Below are 19,186 nucleotides of genomic sequence, written 5' to 3'. Positions count from 1 at the left end.
TACCGTGTCATAGAGATGGAAATAGTAGGTCACTATAATGGATGAGTTAAATTTGAATGCAATGACAGGTACACCATTGTATACCTATGGCTATGAAAAACGATTCTGAACGGAGATGATTTGTCAGTCTAGGATAATTAGTAAGATATATTATATTATTACCTATACATATAATATATCGTTATTTTACTCGATTTCGTAAAAAAATAAATTTCATACGCGCATAAAATTGTTCTATATTGACGCTGGAATTTTTTTTTACAGTGGTCTGAAGAAAAAGTAGTGGAGAACCTTGTGTTTGGTTTTTTAACCTTAGTTATAAATCACAAAAATTTTATGAATTTTCAACTTCAAAATTCCTTGTAAATTTTCGCGATTTTGACATATTTATAAACATTTGAACTTTTAATGCTTCTAAACAAATATTGCGATAAACGACTTTTGATTTTTTTACTACACTAAGAACAACTAAATAAACCTTGTATTAAATTTTAAAGATTTTTTGGAAAGCCAAATTTTTTTTATCGGCATTTCAAGAAAATCGTAAATAGATAACGCTAATATAAGCATTTGGTGAAAATTTCAAGTATTTACAATGATTCGTTTTTGAGTTACAGCAAAATAAAAAAATCGATTTTATCAAAAAATGGTTATGCGTAAAAATTCCCGTTTTTCCATTACCTTTTTAGGGTTTTTTCTGACGCTAATGAAAACTACTGGAATCTTTTTACTTTTGACCCCTCAAAGTAACAACTAGATTCAATTTCCTTTTCAAAGAGGGGCTGAAGTCAAAAATCAAAGCACTATTACTACTCCAAAACGTGATGACAGACAAAAAAAAAATTTTTAAATTTAAAAAAAAACACACATCATTGTAAAATCAATACATTCATCACTCCGTTCAGAATCTAATATTTAAAAAAAAGTTGATAATTGCATATAATATTATGAATTAACAACAATACAGGCGATTAGCACACATATTGTATGGAATATATCCAAGACTATGATAGCTAAAGAAAATAGAATAGTTATTATAATTTTGTATTTTCTTAGATCTGTATTTTATCTTCTGTTAAAACACCACCTAAATAATAGTTAAAAACTATATGTAGTTAACATTAAACGAAGGTTAAGAAAACTAGAGTAAATCCACTGATATTGTTCAATTTGGCATGGACAATGTCATAAGAATATTTTTTAATTCTATATATATTTATATTTCTCACGCCAACAAACACGAGACGCGTTTTAAAAAGAAAATTTGAAATACCCATTTTGACATGAACGGCCAGAAAATGATTGTAACGTCAGATACATCTTTTCTAGGAAAACATAACCTGACATTACGAAAGCTAATTGGTGAAGGATCATTTGCCAATGTTTACTTGGTAAAACTTGGAAATGAAGATGGAAGTTCCACCACGATAGCATCAAAAGTGATAAACAAGAACCAGGTTTCCCATACGTTCGTGAATAAGTTCTTGTCTCGTGAACTTGATGTGTTGGTCAAACTGAATCATCCATATATTGTAAAGGCAAGTATGAAATATGTGTATTACACGAACCTTAATAATAATAATTAAAGCTTAAAATTGTTTGTCTAATAGAATTTTGAAGCACCTAAAGTACATTATCACATGTGATGAATTATTATATACAATGGTTTTTAGGTTTTAAAAATATACCTAGTGATATTATAGGTATCTATACCACTTCCTTAATCACAATTTTCGTTACCTACTCATTTTTATGCATTCAAAATTTGTTTTTATTTATGTAATGTAAATTCGCACCAATGGTACTTATTACTTACAGTAAAATAGCCATATTTTTTTGTTGAGATTAATTTGAATACATATGTAGCTCGTATGGTAAAATGTGAACTTTATTTAGCGTGCTCGGAAAACCAACCCACGCTAGTGTTTGCCAAACATATAGATAGTTATTATTAAATTCCACCAAATACCTTTGTCATTCTCAAATAAAACATATTATTGGAATAAAGTAATTTACAAACATGAAATCCTCTAGTTAGAAACAGACCTAAGCAATAATGAAAAGCGAATAACACTTCAAAGTTAGTATTTTTAGCGTTAAGTTAAGCCCGTAGTATACGAATACTATCGTATAGCTTACACTACTTACAGTAAATGTTTTGTCAAAAACACATTTTTAGTATTATCGATTTAAAAGGCACTATCTATTTCATAGAATAAAAAAAAATAGCCATATAATTTTTTGTCACGTACGAATATCTTTTGTGCATCAGCATCACCAAGATTACATAAAATATATTTGTTTTCGTTGAATTAGGTTACAGTGCCGTAAGGCAAGAAAAAAATAGTTTATTTTACTAAAAATGAAATTATTTTTCTTTAAAAAATGAAAGTTTAATATAATATATACAATACATATATTATACTTATGACAATAATATTAAAATTTATAGAGTATAAAAGTACAATATACACTATAATTGCCACATTTTTTTAAAATCCAAAAGAGAATTAGAAATACATGTATTATGTCAACATACGAAATGTGTTCCTAAAGTAATATTATACTGATATTCAATACTGAGGTGTATATCATGTCTCATAAGCCTTAGTAAATTATAAATCAGCTCTTTTCAAGCACAATCTTTAGAGGCTTCTCAGCTGATCCATCGTATTATTTATTTTGATATTGTCCACAGTCAGATCCTAAATGATAATTCTTAGTCATGAACTCAGTAAAGAGAAATCAATTACAAGGAACAAAAGCATTTTTTCTAAGAATTAACGACGTTAAAGATGAGGTTTGGAAACTATTTGCGTTTAATAGTTTTCTGTCGACATTTTAAAAATTCATTTTTATCAAAGTCCTGTTTAGACAACCGGCAGAATTTTGAAAGCATAGATTTTCGCTTATTTTTTCCTTTTTATTGTTACCATGTCACGAATTTATTGAAAATATTGTACACTTATTTGTATTACTCTAGGGACATTATACAATAAGTTCCACCATATACTCGTGCCAAAACTTTAAACTTAAAACATAATTTGGTTACTGAATGAACATAAATAGGTGATTCAACTTTTAAAATATTTAAATACATTAGCTATAGATATCTCAGATTTATCATAGAAACACGTAAATAATAATCGTATTGGTCATAATATGTGTACCTATTTTATTTTGGATAAACAAAAATAAATTATGAACTACATATTATAGTAATTTTAACTCTCAGAAATAATTTTCCAAAATCGTATTTCAAACAAATTGGATCGGGAATAAAAAGTTATGTTTATAATAACTAGATCACCTATACATGGACGGTGGACTGTTATTTCAGTACATTAAAATATTTTTGGTATTTCCAACAAGCGTTGAAAGTGTGTCTCCTTTTCTGCAGGTGCACAGTATCCTGCAGAACGCACACAAGGTCTACATAAACATGGAGTACGCGGAGAACGGTGACTTGTTCATACTCCTCCAGCTTAAGACCTTGGATCGTGTATGCGTTCATATACATGCACAGGATGGGCGTGGTCCATAGGGACCTGAAGTGCGAGAACATCCTGCTGACGCACAATTACAACGTGCGTATAACCGACTTCGGGTACGCCAGGTTCGTGGACACCGGACGAAATCCTGGCGCGGACACGCCCTGCGGCACGGTGCTCTACACGTCCCCGGAGCTTTTATCAGGGCAAAGACCATACAACCCGGTCCTCGCGGACGTGTGGGCAATCGGTGTCGTGCTGTGCACAATGACCAACAACAGAGAGCCGTTCCGAGACAAGAACAGGAAGGTCATGATCAGAAAACAGGTGAGCAAGTGATATTATGTAATGCTTTCGAACACAAAAAAAAGTGGAAAATGGGTACCGCTCTGATGTATATTGGGTGTTGAGTGGGTTGCAGTAACGGCTGTGTTAAATTTGAATTCAATAATATATCCATTGTAGGTATACAAAATATGATTCTGAACGGAAACAGTCTTTTCACGTGATAACACGTCACTAAGTACATTTCAATATTTCATGATATATTATGGATTTTTGATATTAGTATTGTGGTCGGTCGATTTGACTATTGCCGAAAAGTTGCATTTATTTTTTAATTATTATAATAATATATATTTATACTACATATTATTATATTATTGCGTCATTAACTTTTTAGTCAATACCATCACTTGACCGTAAAACAGTGCGAATAAGTTCATATTATAAATAGGTAGGACACCTATATCTTAAAATTAATTAATATGTTATGAACAATTCATACATTCATTGCATTTAGTAGAATTCATAATGTACGTTTACATTTTTAAGTTCCCACAAATAATGTTATTGAATTATAACATATTAGTTAAAAACAATAAAAACGTTATTTATTGTTTAAATAAGTAATTTCAGCCAAATTTTAACTTAAAATGTGTATAAAAGTAATTATTTTTGCATAGTTTCGAGATGATTTGTAAGGAAACTTTTATCAATATTTATAGAAAACAAACTAAAAAAAAAATTAAAAATTTTTCATATATAATATTATAAATACCTCAAAAAGAGTTAACAAATTTTTAAATTTTATCATACATTAAAATTGAGAATATAAACATTTGGTGAACATTTCAGGTATTTACTGACTGGTTTAAACAAAATATCAAAAACCATTTAAGGATAAATAATTAATATTGAATAAATATCCGATGTCTTAAAAATCTGAATTTCAAATGCTCGTAAAAAATTAATTTTTCAAAATTCTAATAATAAACATTTATAAATGTATAACTAAATATAGTAACCATGAACTTTCTTCCATTTTTTTTCAATTAAAAAATTAACAAATTTCAAGGCGCTTCGCATTCTACTCTGTAAATAATTTTTAATCGGTATTTACAGGGGAAAAAATGAAAATTAATCAAATTTCAAGTTTAAACACCTCGTAAAGGCTAAAATATTTTGTAAATTTTATTATAAATAAAAAACGATAATATTAACATTTTTTGAAAATTTCAAGTAGATATCTACATTATTCATCGCTTTTGAGTTACATTATCGATTTTAGAATAAAATTCATATTTAATATGATTTGCGTAAAAAATTTCTGTTTTTCATTTTTTTTCTTTGATATATTTGAAATATACTAGGAATTTTTAATTTTGACCTCTTTATATTATAAATTACAAATTAGATGCAATTTTCTGTCTCAAATCACTCGCAAAGTTGAAAATCTAACCATTTTTTCGACTATCTAGTATCTATCGTTTTTGTGTGTACAGACATAAAAACAAAAAAGTACACACCATTATAAAATCAATATATTATATTGCTCACTTAGCATCTAAAATAAGAATACTATTTTAAATACTTTTCGTAAAAGTAATCAAATAAACGTATCCTGGATAATTGTTTTATATTTTTAAATTACTTTGTTTCCGAACCCAGTAAATAGTTTTAAATTTGTTGAAAATTTATAGGCACTATAAATATTAAACATCACGATACTTATTTTCATAATTAAAATTTAAATGTATTAACTATAAACATTAACATCCAACTATTACAAAAGGAATAATAAATAAGTGAGAAAAAAATATATCTTTAGAGTATATATAATAATACAACATACCTATTCGTATGTACATACTCTAAGACTGTGTTTAATTTAAAAAAAATATTCTAATTACATTTTTACCAATATATTAAAATAGGTATTTCAAATCAAAAATAAAATTATTCTCTACAAAACTGTAAGCAAAGAGAAGTAGCAGGGTGAATAAATATATCATATAATAATATATTCGTACTTACGAATGTGCTGATTCATGAACTGTGTTTACCACCGTTTTATCATTAGCTAAACATATAAACTACAAAGCTGGTTTGGACTAAGTAGATGCTATTAATGGAAATTCAGGATGAATGTTTGAATGTCCGGTGGCAATACAAACTTCTTTTTGAATCGAGAACTACCCCTTTTTTTTTAATGTTCCAAATAAAATTTAAACATGTAGTTATTGAGTCGTTTAAACTTAATGTACAATGATGAAGGACAATAGTCAATTTTGAAAAGTTTGAAAGGTATTTAAAAGGATTTGAGAATAATAATAACAATAATAATATATTACCATAGTTACATATTTTAAATCGACATAATAATGTATAATTTAAAATATAACATCTGATAAAAAAATATTTAATCATTAAATATATTGATAATTATATTATAAAATATAAAATTTTCAAAATAACTATAAATTAAAATTAATTGTCGATTATAGTCACATGCATAATTATTTCTAATTTAAATTATAACTAAATAATATCGTCCATTTCAATAAAGTCCTACATAGAATAACAAATTTCACCGTAAATAGTAACGAAACTAATCTAATACATCATTTATAAAAGCGTAAAAGTTATTATAAGATTTTAGACTTATTGTAAAACATTGCCGTGTCCCTTAGTGATTATAACTTATACCTAAATGGTTGTAGAATCTGTGAAAACGAATTATTCACATTTTTTCGTAGGTTGATGCATATTGCATATATCATTAAAAAAACATAGTGTAATATATTAGAGAGTAATAAATGTGTACATTCGACATTGTTTATTATATTGTTTACGTTCTATATTTGTTAACACATTTATTATTCTATCGTTTTCACTGGTATGACGTAATAATGGTGGTTTTACATTACTTTACGAAGCGATTGTCATATACAGCGTCGACCACTAAAACTAAATTGACCGTTTATGATTTCACAGAAAATTGTGTAATGTTGTAGTACTTAAACTTGTCCTCATTAAAAATATATAGACAATACAAATATGAACTTTAAGTAAAAAATAATCATTCAAAAAAAAATCTTATGATTTTGTTTATTTTCATTAAACCTACCTAATAGGTTTCAGTTGAATTATATAATTATTAAATTATTTTCATTCGAATTGTTGACCAGGCATGGATCTAAAAATCTAAAAGGGGCGGAAGCTATATTTTTTTCAGAAAAAATACAATTATAATCTTAATATATGATAAACTAAAGATAATAATATGATAAGATTTGATAACAATATTTGATTATTTCTTGATATGAATAAAAGCCAGTGGTATAGCGGTGTAGGTGTTGGAAGGATGGAATTGCAGCACTTTCCAAAATTTCAAAAAATATTCAAAATGATTTCAGTTTCCTCTGAATGTATTTTATAAGACATAATAATTTATTAAAATTACTATTTTTTTGAAGGATACTACAAAAGTCTAAAATGTTATAATATATTCATGGCATTAACATACTAAATGTACGAATGATCCTAGTTTAAGCCAACTAACTATCATTCAGCTCCTAAATGTTAAAAGAAAAATAATGACTTTGACACAGACATAGGAAATAATTATTAATATCATCAAACGACGTTTATCGTTGCGCAAAAAGATAACAATATTTTATGATTATTTTATATTGTACAGAGTGTATCAAAAGTCTCCATACGATTGCAAATCTATATGTATAGCTCGGCAATTGTTAATCACATGTAAACGAACCATATACTAATAGAACGATTCAAAGATAAGAATGTCTATGGCCGATGTCCGTTGATTAATAATAAGACACTGTATCTGATTATAATTATACCTTGACGCATCTTACGTAGACTATTGGTAATAACTCTGATATTCATTATATATACATGCTTTCTAGTTACTATTAGTATTCACATATTTTATTGTTATTTGTTTTTTTAAGTGCTGAGTATTTATTTTTGATGTTCATTCAACTATTAGTTGATCCATATATTTATTTATTAAATTGCATAGTTGTGGAAACTTAGTAAGACTTATTAATTCTTATTATTAAGATATTATAATTAAGTGCCCCCTCTTGCCCCCCCGCCCCAAAATAACGCCACTGATCATCGTCATTGCAGGCATAGTGCATTTTGAGTTCATCGTACTGACTGAGGCTAGGTGGTCGTAGCACGCGGGCTGTTATTTTTTATTGTACAACTATTCTATTATATTACGTCCCCGGTGCGGCCGCGTTGGGATAAAATCCGCCACCTAACTCAGTCACTTGTAAGTATTTGGTCGACCTTGTGATTTATTCGTTTGTGTAAGGCCGACGGGCTATTATTTATACTTTGATATTTACTTATACATCAACTATTATATTATTGTTTTAGTTGCACTTGGCCAACATGGGCGTTTTTCATTGATTTTACTATTGTTTTTTATTGCGTTTAGCCGACACAGGCTCTAATATTATTTATTATTGATTTATAGAAAGAAGTATTTGGCCGACATAGACATTGTATTTTCGCATATTGAATTTTATTATTTGCATTTAGTCGACATATGATTATATTATACCATTGATATTATTTGCATTTGTTTTTCGACATTGGCATTGCCAGGTTATATAATATACTTTTTATCATATTCAAATAAATATTATTATTATTATTATCTCTATTCTATTTAAATATTATTTGTGTGAGTAGCGCAGTACGTTCGGTTGCCTACTCACAGTCGTGAAGGCACCCTCGTCTCATTTTATACCTTTGAGTGAGGGCCGAGCGCGGCATCAACTATATAGTATAAATACAATAAAGTTATCTTAAATGATTATGAACCGTCACCGTAATTTGTTACGATACGATAGTATTATAATACTAAATTTCAATTAAACTCGATCACTGTTGCTAAGAGGACGTCACACTGCATAGCCGTCCCAAGGGGGGTGGGGAAAATGGGGAAAGTACCCTAGGGCGTCAAAAGTATTATGAATTTAGGGGGCGTCATAAAATTAATAATAAAAAGAGAAAAATTCGGTGTTTTTATTTTAGATATTAATTTTATATACTGTAATATCGAAGATAAGTACCTATTAAATTGTATATTAGCATATAAGCCTTCAATAATATATAAATATCAATATCAATATTATATCAATATTATATTATAATATAATTATCTGTGATTGACTGTAAATCATCATGACTATTATTAGTTTATTACCCGAAGATATTGGTATGTACAGGTATCATTGATTATAAATACTGTTAATTAATCATCTGTTTCTTATGCATTTCTATTTTAGTCTTGTCTCGGAACGGATCTGCGCTGTTGGCCATTACGAACAGCACGACACCTATTGCCCACATATCCACGAGCACCGGGTTATAAGGACGTTGTCCTGACAATAGCTCGGGAGATGAGTAGGTGATCGTGCCGCACGGCGTGCCCGCGTCAGGATTACGTCCCCGGTCAACGAACCTGGCGAACCCGAAGTCGGCGATGCGCACGTTGTAATTGCGCGTCAGTAGAATGTTTTCGCACTTCAGGTCCCTGTGGACTACGCATACAAGATCTGCACAAGCCACGAACGGATTTGTGACTCCTCCATGGTCTTATTCCGGAGGTAAGTAAAAAGGTCACCGTTCGCAGCGTACCCCATGTTTATGAAGACCTTGTATCCGTTCTGCTGCAGGACGCTGTAAACCTGCGGAAAAGGACACACTTTCAATGCATGTTAGAAATACCGAAAATAAATATTTTTATGTACTGAAATAACAGTCCACCGTCCATATATAAGTGGTCTAATTATTATAAACATAGTTATTTTTTTTTTTATTCTATGAAATAGTGCCTTTTAAATCGATAATACTAAAAATGTGTTTTTGACAAAACATTTACTGTAAGTAGTGTAAGCTATACGATTTCGTATACTACGTGCTTAACTTAACGTTAAAAATGTTAACTTTGAAGTGTTATTCGCTTTTCATTATTGCGTAGGTCTGTTTCTAACTAGAGGATTTCATGTTTGTAAATTATTTTATTCCAATAATATGTTTTATTTGAGAATGACAAAGTTATTTGGTGGAATTTAATAATAACTATCTATATGTTTGGCAAACACTAGCGTGGGTTGGTTTTCCGAGCACGCTAAATAAAGTTCACATTTTACCATACGAGCTACATAATATGTATTCAAATTAATCTCAACAAAAAAATATGGATATTTTAACTGTAAGTACTATGGATACGAATTTACATTAAATAAATAAAAACAAATTTTGAATGCATAAAAAATGAGTAGGTAACGAAAATTGTGATTAATGAAGTGATATAGGTACCTATAATATCACTAGGAATATTTTTAAAACCTAAAAACCATTGTATATAAATTCATCACATGTGATAATGTACTGTAGGTACTTAAAAATTCTATTAGGCAAACAAATTTAAGCTCTAATATTATAATAATTATTATTATTACGGTTCGTGTAATACACCTATTTTATACTTGCCTGCAAAATGTACGGATGCTTCAATTTGACCAACACATCAAGTTCACGAGGCAAGAACTTCTCCATGAACTTAGCGGAAACGCGGTTCTTGTTGATTACCTTTGTTTTGATCGTTATTGCATTTTAGTCTTCAGGTTTTCTAAATTTGGTCAAGTAAACTTTAGCAAACGAACCTTCACCAACTTTTTTCCATACTGTGAGGTTATGTCTTCCTAAGAAAGACGTATCTGATGTTACTATCATTGCCTGGTCCATTAAGTCTGGTTAAAATGTGTAAGTATTTCAAATTTTCTCTTTAAAACGTGCGTCGTGTTTGTTCATGTGAGTTGTAATAATTGAATACGAAATAAACACTTAATATAGTTGCTATGGTTAGATATTTGTAAAATATGTTACATACAATGAATGGGTTTGATTTTTTTAAACGTGGCATGCTAATGTTCTACCTAACATCTACAAACTGCAAAAGAATACATAAAGTACATTCTGGTTGTCAGTATTTTTAAGCATCAAAATTTAAGGAAACGTAACGCTATTATACGTATCAGGTCAAACGTGATTTTAATTAAAAAATTACACTTATAATAAAGAGGCTTTTATCAAAATAAACTATGTAAAAATATTAAAAATAACGTATCTACTAGGTATTTTGAATTTCTATAGTTTGATTTTATAATAATTGTTTTATACTTATTTAATAAAAACCCGATACCGTATAACTCTTAACGGAAATATAAATATATATATAGAATTAAAAAATATTTTTATGACATTGTCCATGTCAAATTGAACAATACCAGTGGATTTAGTCTAGTTTTCTTAACCTTCGTTTAATGTTAACTACATAGTTTTTAACTATTATTTAGGTGGTGTTTTAACAGAAGATAAAATACAGATCTAAGAAAATACAAAATTATAATAACTATTCTATTTTCTTTAGCTATCATAGTCTTGGATATATTCCATACATGTATTGTTGTTAATTCATAATATGATATGCAATTATCAACTTTTTTTTTAATATTAGATTCTGAACGGAGTGATGAATGTATTGATTTTACAATGATGTGTGTGTTGTTTTTTAAATTTAAAAATTTTTTTTTTGTCTGTCATCACGTTTTGGAGTAGTAATAGTGCTTTGATTTTTGACTTCAGCCCCTCTTTGAAAAGGAAATTGAATCTAGTTGGTACTTTGAGGGGTCGAAAGTAAATAAATGCCAATATTTTTCAATACTGAAAAAACCCTAAAAAAGTAACGGAAAAACGGGAATTTTTATGCATAACGCATTAATTTTCAAAATATTTAGAACTTTTTTAATCTATTTATAGACCATTAAAATTTTTGATTATATATTGATATAATTATTATATTAACAATATTTTCATTTTTTTTTTTTTGATTTGTTATTATTTCATATTCAATATTTGTTCGAGCGCGGAACAATTTTGCGGCAATATAGCAATATAAACTTGCACCGGACACCGCAGTGTGATGGCGGAGATAAGTGGTCAACAAGCTCCCCCCTCCATTGTCCGGCGACAGCTGTCTGCCAGGATTTTTTAGGAGGGGAGGGTTTAGTAATAAAATAAAATAAATATACAACCATTACAACCGTGTTAAAATAATAAATTAATTGAATGATAATGATTATTATCACCAGTGCAGTCGATAACGTGAATACGGCATAACAGAATAATACATTTCACCACGAATAAATGATTGTATTCCTATATTATAAACATTATATTTTTGATAAAAAATATGGCCGAAAGGGGGGGGGGGTCAACACCCAAAACCCCCCCTGGCTACGCTATTGTATATTATATATTTGGGTAACCCATCCGCTCCTGTCAAGTCGTTGCCGATAACCGCCAACCATCGTAGGATAGGTACCGGCGTTAACAATATTGCAGTTTCCTTTAAATTTTTTTTTCTTAAGAATTTATTTATTATGAACTCAGATTAACCATTACATGTATTTCTATGCTTATTGGTCGAGTAATTTAGACAATTTAGTGCAACTTAACTATTTATGATTATGATAATATTATATATTATTTCTTTATAGGTACCATATTAATATATTATGTTTTCTAATGCTAAATAAATATTATTATATTATTATTATAATATTTTGTAACTACGTGTCTACGTCTACCTTTGCTAATGCTTCTGTTTCAAAATCATTCTTTATTTTAGTTTCATTTATATACATGTATTTAATATATAAAATACTAAAAAGTAAAAATATACTTTACATTTGCGTCCTAAGTACGACGTGCCTAGTACACCTAGCCACCTAGGTTACTTATGCGTAAATCTACCGCTGCCAGTTAACCAGAAATATTATAGTTAAACTACTTAAACTTAAATAATCATGTTTATTTTCCTGTTCCTAAAGAAATAAACGTACACACCACACGGGTCATGGGCCTAGACTGCCTAGAGGCTTGAAGAGCTAGTGTTATGGTCCATAACACACATTTGACACTACACAGACAAGATACATATTATTATCAATCATGAAGATTAAAGATATAAGGAGACCAAACTCGGTGTACAAAATATGGCAATATAACGAGTGTTAAGTATATATTAATATATTATACTACATCATAGACCTTATGGCTTTTACAGTTATAGTATAAAGTCTATGTACTACATGGTTTAATTGTAAAACGTACTCCTCTAATCAACCGCGTTGCTCCTGGTTACAGAATAACCGTGCGACTTTTGTCGAGCCCCTTTATAAGCGGGCGGCTCATAGGAGTTTTGGTCTCCTTATCTCTAATCTCCATGTTATCAATACTACATTTTCCCTTATTATCAATTATTATCAATATTATCATTGGCGCGTGTGTGTGTGCTCAAATACCTAGGTATTTGGTGTGCTCTGTAACTCAGACAGTTCAGTCTTCATCGGTCACAGCAACTTCGTGTCTCACTGTTTCAGTTTGAACATTTAAATTAAAAAATACATATTATATAACAATTCTTTAAAAAAAAATACTAATTTTCCCAGTCACAACACTCATTGATTCCAAATGGACAGCGCAGTAACAACAGTGAGGTATGAAGATTATGTCGAGTATTTTCTATTCGTACGATCGGACGATAGTGAGGATGATGCCGAAGAACTGGTGAAACACATAAACCATTTGAACACTAAGGCATTGGAGTTGGTTGACCGGCTGTCCGAAGAGTATATATGGCATAAGGACAGGTTCAATTTGATACCACGGTTTTGTCCATCAGCTGAACTACGACAGTCATTCTCCGATACTTCAGATGGTAATTCCTAATAAATTGTGATCACAACTTAATTTGCCCAATTATTTTTCCATTAATATCTACCCATTTTTAACTCCTCAACCAAACATCAGACAACCCATAAAATAGATAAAATATAATCTAGCTATTCTGTGATTGTACAATGGATCTCAGGTGTGTTGGCTTTTACTGTTTTCCAGAAGTTTTACCACCACATTTGTATGGTGTAACCCACTATGGTGATAACATTGAGGACGAATGGTTCATTGTATACTTGCTGAAAGAGATCACAAAGGAGTATCCTGAACTGGTTGCTCGGTATGTACATTTAATTTGTTGTTGTTTCAATATTTTACATTCCGATGTTTAGTGTCGTAGATTCAGACGGAGAATTTCTATTGATAGAGGCTGCAGAGTGTTTACCAAATTGGGCGAATCCTGACAACTGCGACCAGAGGGTAATTTCATTCAATTATTGTTTATGATAAAACGTACATAATGTTATTCATACTAATTTATTAAATATTTTAAAAGGTCTACATAAGTGACGGCGATGTTCATATTATCCCGTTAGTTAGTTCAAATAGTAGAAAATCAATTACTGTTTCACAAGCATTGGAACAGATCACCAAGTATCCTACTGCCACTATAGCTACACAAGAAGTCAACTCTGCAATATCATCGCGCTTGCACGGGTAAAAGTATACAAATTAAATTAAGTACACTTCAAATAATTGACCTTTTTTTTATCTTTCAGTTACCCAGGAAAAATTAAAGAAAATCTCCATTGCTGTCATGCTTATTTACCTGTAGGTGTAGCATACTTATTAAAACATCAACCTAGTCTAATAGCACCAGCTGTTTTAGCATTTTGTCATAGAGATATGTTGGACATTAAAGCATGCCAAACAATGAAGTAATTAATTTTGTAATTAAATATTATAGACATTGGTAATCATTATATTTGTTTTGTTCTTAGAAATTTTTCTCCTAAAGATAGAGTAATGTGTGCTGTGACCATGACCAAATGTTTGTATGCTATGCTTATTCAACAAAAATACGTTCCTGAAAAGAGGACGGGTTGGGATTTAGTTGAACCATCAGATTCGCGCCACAAAGCACAAATTACAGGAATAAGAATCGTAAGCATGATACATTTTATTTTTACTTAAATAAAACAATTTAATTGGAAAATTTAAACATGGTTATATTAGGTATTTTATATTATATTCATTAAGAAAATCTTACTAAATAATATTTAAAACTAAATTTTAACTATAAATAATAACACAAAACTTGTTGTTCTTGGTATTAATAAACAATGCCAATAGAAAAATAAAATTGTATGTATTTAATTTGTTTATAACTTTATAATACAGTAGAGTGGAAGAACTAAAATTCCTATTTCTATACGTATAATATCAATATATTATATATATATTTTTATTTATATATTATCTTTAATCATTTTTTTTTATATTTTGTATATTATATAATTATTTATACTTGATAAATTGTGTTATATTTATGTATAATTGTATGATTATTTTTTATTAAGGCTTGTGGATTTGAAATATTAGTCAGTCAAGCAAAATCAACTGTCAATGACACGCCTGTGGATTTGACCTATGACAAACGTTGGCATCATTACAAATCTTCTTTGGCAGACAAAGGATATTTTAAAGTAATAATTAATTTTAATTTATACAAATAAGATATCAATATTTATGTTTTTAATTTTCAATTTTTTTAAATTGTTTCTTTAAAATAAAATTATTTGACCATTGATTCTAAGGTATTTCCTAATGTGTATAAATCTTTTATTATAACTTAATCTTAAAAGAGATTAGGTAACAAATATTTGTTTGTATAAATTAATTTGTGAAACTTGTTTGATAACAATTAAATTAACAATTTTAGTTATTGACTGTCAACTAATTATTTTATTTGGTTTAAAGCTTTATAAGGTTATACAATTCTTTAAATAACACTTTAATTGTAAACTTCTTAGCATTACTATATTAGGCTTAATTGCTACTATAAAGTTGGAACTTAAAATATATGTCTTTGTAAAATTATTAAACACAAATAAAATATTCTCTATAACACTAATTTATTTTAAAAGAAGTAATTTTTATTGGAGCTTTATTAAAAAGTTATTATAAATAAAAATGTTATTATTTAATTGATGTATTGATATATTAAATTAATTAAAAAATAATAATAATAATACACTGTTCTGCTCAGAATCTAAAATACAGTATAAATAATATAATAATTATATGATAATAAATAATAATTGTTTTAATTTACTAATAATACCTTTTATTGTGAAAAATAAATAACATAAATTAGTAATTCGCATATTTCACTTTAGTTTTAGTGTTTAAAATGTTTGAAAATAAGTAAATAACATAAAATTACCCATAATACAGTTTTATTTTATGAATAAATAAAACATAAATATTACTGTTTGTCAGGTACATTCTAAAATCAAAAAGTTGTAAAATTATATTCATTTTTATGTTCGTTACAGAATTTATATGAAGGTTCAAATGGATACAAACTATTAGAAGATCAAGCTAAGCAATATTACCTATCAAATGTAGATGAATATTTATCATCTCCATCAATTAGTCAAAGAATTAAAAATATCTTAGATGGTGTTACTGAACAAGAATTAACACAGCTGAAAAATAGTACTTCAGATCTAAAACCAGCTGATGATGAAAAGTGGTTAGATGTATCACCATCCGATTTAGATCGTATTCTTGAACAAAAGTTTGGATTAAAAAATTCTGAACAATCTTCAGCATCAAATTTTGCTTCTTCTTTTACTGATAAGATTAGAAGCTTTTTGAACCAAGCATCTGATATTAATGGAGCAGATTTTTCTAAAAATCATCTCAGGCAAGTGTAAATTGATTATGATGAAGTAGAATATTCATTATTGCACATTAGCATTACCTTACTACTTAATTTTTAACAACTAATAATACATATTTAAACTCTTATATGATATTTTAATTTGGAGACTTAAAGTATTTATCTAATAATTAAATCAATTTAACAGCGATGATTCAGATGATTCAGATGGTGAAGATAAACCTGATGATAATAAACTTTCTAACTTATTAGTTTGTGGACCAGATGTAATGCGTCCGACAAATGATGATAAAGATGCGGTAAATGTTAGATACAATAAAAAGAAAAAGAAAATAAATGAAAAAAGTGGTGTAAATTTTGAACCTGAAAAATATGAAGCTGCACTCAGAAGTATTTTAGGTATAATTTAATAATTTAAATTAAATAAATTGTAATTTATTATTTATAATATTGTTTTTAAAATGTTAATGTTTATAGATTTTAAAATTCCTGAAGACAATTGGGATGAGTCAAACAGTTCTGACATGGATTCATATGGCAGTGATTGTGATGACACAATGTCAGGTATTAAATAGTTATTAATATTATTGGTCCTATATATATATTTTTCATAGACATTTGTTATACCTCTATTGAATTATTGAACTGTATTACTTAATAATCAAAGATTTTAATTTTATTATTATATTAATTTTTAATTACAAATAAGACTTATTTATTATAAGTCTCTCTTATATAAAAATTTAACGAATACAGCGCGGATTTAAATGCATTAAAAACCAACCAAATATGTGCTAAAAAATCTTAAATGTGCATAAAAAAATTAGTAACAATAAAATTAATTTTTTGAACATTTAATTAATACAATGTATTTAAAAAATTTTTTTAATTATTTACAATTTATCTTGGTATACTTATTTTATTTCTCCGATTATTGATCTAAGGTTATATTTGGGAAAACTGTTTATACCTACAAGTATATCTATTAATTTATTTTGATTTTAATTGAAACTATACAAATATAATATTTTTTTTCTTATATAACAACAGGCAATAGTATATATTTCAAAAATATCTATAAAAAAAACCAAACAAACCATCAAAATATGCAATTAAAATTGTAAAATAGCTCTTAAAATAGAAAAATGCAAAAATATGCGATAAAAAGTTTCATTTTTTAAATTGTTATATCACAAGACACAAAATAAATGTTGTGCTCACTTAACATATCGTACATTCAACCAGAATAAATATGCAAATGCAAACAACTCCGCGCTCTAGTAATGGATAATGCCAAATTGAAAATAATTGAAAAATATATCTCAAGTTTTATAAAGATATTAATCTTACACTATTTTAAGTATTATAACTTATAAGACTAAGAAGTAATTCATTTAAAATAAATATACAATAATTGATACAACTGTTTTTGTATTAGCACACTGACTAATGTCAATTTATGTCATAAAAATTCACGATAATAAATCTATGATCTATTGATCTTAATGATAATAAATCTATTCACTATTGTATTAAAATTAACAGTACAAAGTTTATTTTGCTGAATACAAATTTGCTTGTATGTTTGTGATACACTGTGATATAACTGTTTTTTTCATCATATTTTTTTAGGAAGTCAGGCTGGTCCTAGCCTATCTAGTTATATGGCTCAAATGGATAAAGAACTTGCATCTACATCTTTAGGGAGTAGTTTTGTAAAAAAATCTAAAAATGATACCAACAAACTAAAAGTATGTAATTGATATTGTGCCCACCAATATATTTTCTTTTAAATTGTCATTTTAATTAATTTTTTTTACAGAAAACTGTTAGAATAGACCCTACAGCCCAATGTCAAGACAGCGAAGAAGATAATTTCTCAGACGTGGAAGATTTTGAACCTGTTGACATAGATGTTAACGCTTTTCAACACATTCTCAAATCGTATCAAGAACAGCTTGGTTTACCAGGACCTGCTGGCAACCTTTTAGGGCCAGCTGGTCTGAATTTAGGCCAAGATACTTCCAAATAAGTTTTTTAATTTTAATCTACAAATCACATTCTTATCTTTTAATATACAATTTTTTTTTACACACACATATATATATATATATATATATATAATTTACTATTTAGTTTTTACGAATTAAATAATTCCTTGTATTTTAATATATCTTTTAATTTAGGCTAATGTTTCTTTATAATTAAATTTTGAATTACAAAAAAAAATCAATTTTTTGATGTCATATAGGTAATGAATGTCTTTAAAAAAAATCTATGACAATATTTATTTATTCTAGTCGTGATTTGTTTCATCATAATTATGTATAAATAAAATCTTGAACTATTTCTATATGATGTCTCCAATTTGTTTTACATTTAAATAAATCACTCTTTGAATTATTTTTGTTTACATATGATGCAAATATTCATCAACCTTTTATAAAATGTATACCGTTCTACCAACCTTTAGTCTAAACTTTAAGTCTAAGCACTTGGTATATCAGTGCTTAGTGTAAATCAACAATTCAACTTAAAAAAAATTTTATGGTTTTTTTTTAATGATGTAATTAATATAAACAATAACAAAAATTTAAAAAATATTGGTTTTGATTTTCAAATAGCTGGATAGTACAGTAAGTAAATACATAAATAAATTTTAAAATAAATTTACAAACATTAACAAGTAAAAAAAAATTAATTGTGTTGCTAGAGG

General features: G+C 28.0%; 2 protein-coding genes across 2 annotated transcripts; one reads left to right on the top strand and one right to left on the bottom strand.

Moving 5' to 3' along the window:
* Positions 1–9,065: 9,065 nt before the first annotated feature.
* LOC132919072 (testis-specific serine/threonine-protein kinase 2-like) lies at positions 9,066–9,460 on the bottom strand. The gene is given in 2 exon segments (XM_060980421.1): positions 9,066–9,364; positions 9,367–9,460. Coding segments are annotated over 2 exon segments (393 nt in total).
* A 3,704-nt stretch (positions 9,461–13,164) lies between these two features.
* On the top strand, positions 13,165–18,873 carry LOC132920475 (protein ecdysoneless). Its single transcript, XM_060982885.1, has 12 exons — positions 13,165–13,605; positions 13,785–13,902; positions 13,955–14,042; positions 14,119–14,279; positions 14,342–14,500; positions 14,564–14,726; positions 15,143–15,268; positions 16,121–16,494; positions 16,658–16,869; positions 16,948–17,034; positions 18,103–18,221; positions 18,293–18,873. Exons 1-12 carry the CDS (start codon positions 13,359–13,361, stop codon positions 18,500–18,502), a joined length of 2,064 nt encoding a protein of 687 aa, XP_060838868.1. The 5' UTR covers positions 13,165–13,358; the 3' UTR covers positions 18,503–18,873.
* The last annotated feature ends 313 nt before the right edge of the window (positions 18,874–19,186 follow it).

This window comes from Rhopalosiphum padi, chromosome 2 (genome assembly GCF_020882245.1).
Source record: "Rhopalosiphum padi isolate XX-2018 chromosome 2, ASM2088224v1, whole genome shotgun sequence".
Taxonomy (NCBI): Eukaryota; Metazoa; Arthropoda; class Insecta; order Hemiptera; family Aphididae; genus Rhopalosiphum; species Rhopalosiphum padi.
The sequence above is the reverse complement of the archived record's forward strand: the minus strand, read 5'-3'. Positions and strand labels throughout refer to the sequence as shown.

What these genes read in the sequence shown, in the direction of transcription:
- LOC132920475 (XM_060982885.1), top strand. Translation starts at nt 13,359, where the DNA reads ATGGACAGCGCAGTAACAACAGTGAGGTATGAAGATTATGTCGAGTAT. An exon ending in ATTCTCCGATACTTCAGATG is followed by an intron (nt 13,606 to 13,784) that starts GTAATTCCTAAT and finishes ACTGTTTTCCAG; the next exon opens with AAGTTTTACCACCACATTTG. An exon ending in TATCCTGAACTGGTTGCTCG is followed by an intron (nt 13,903 to 13,954) that starts GTATGTACATTT and finishes TCCGATGTTTAG; the next exon opens with TGTCGTAGATTCAGACGGAG.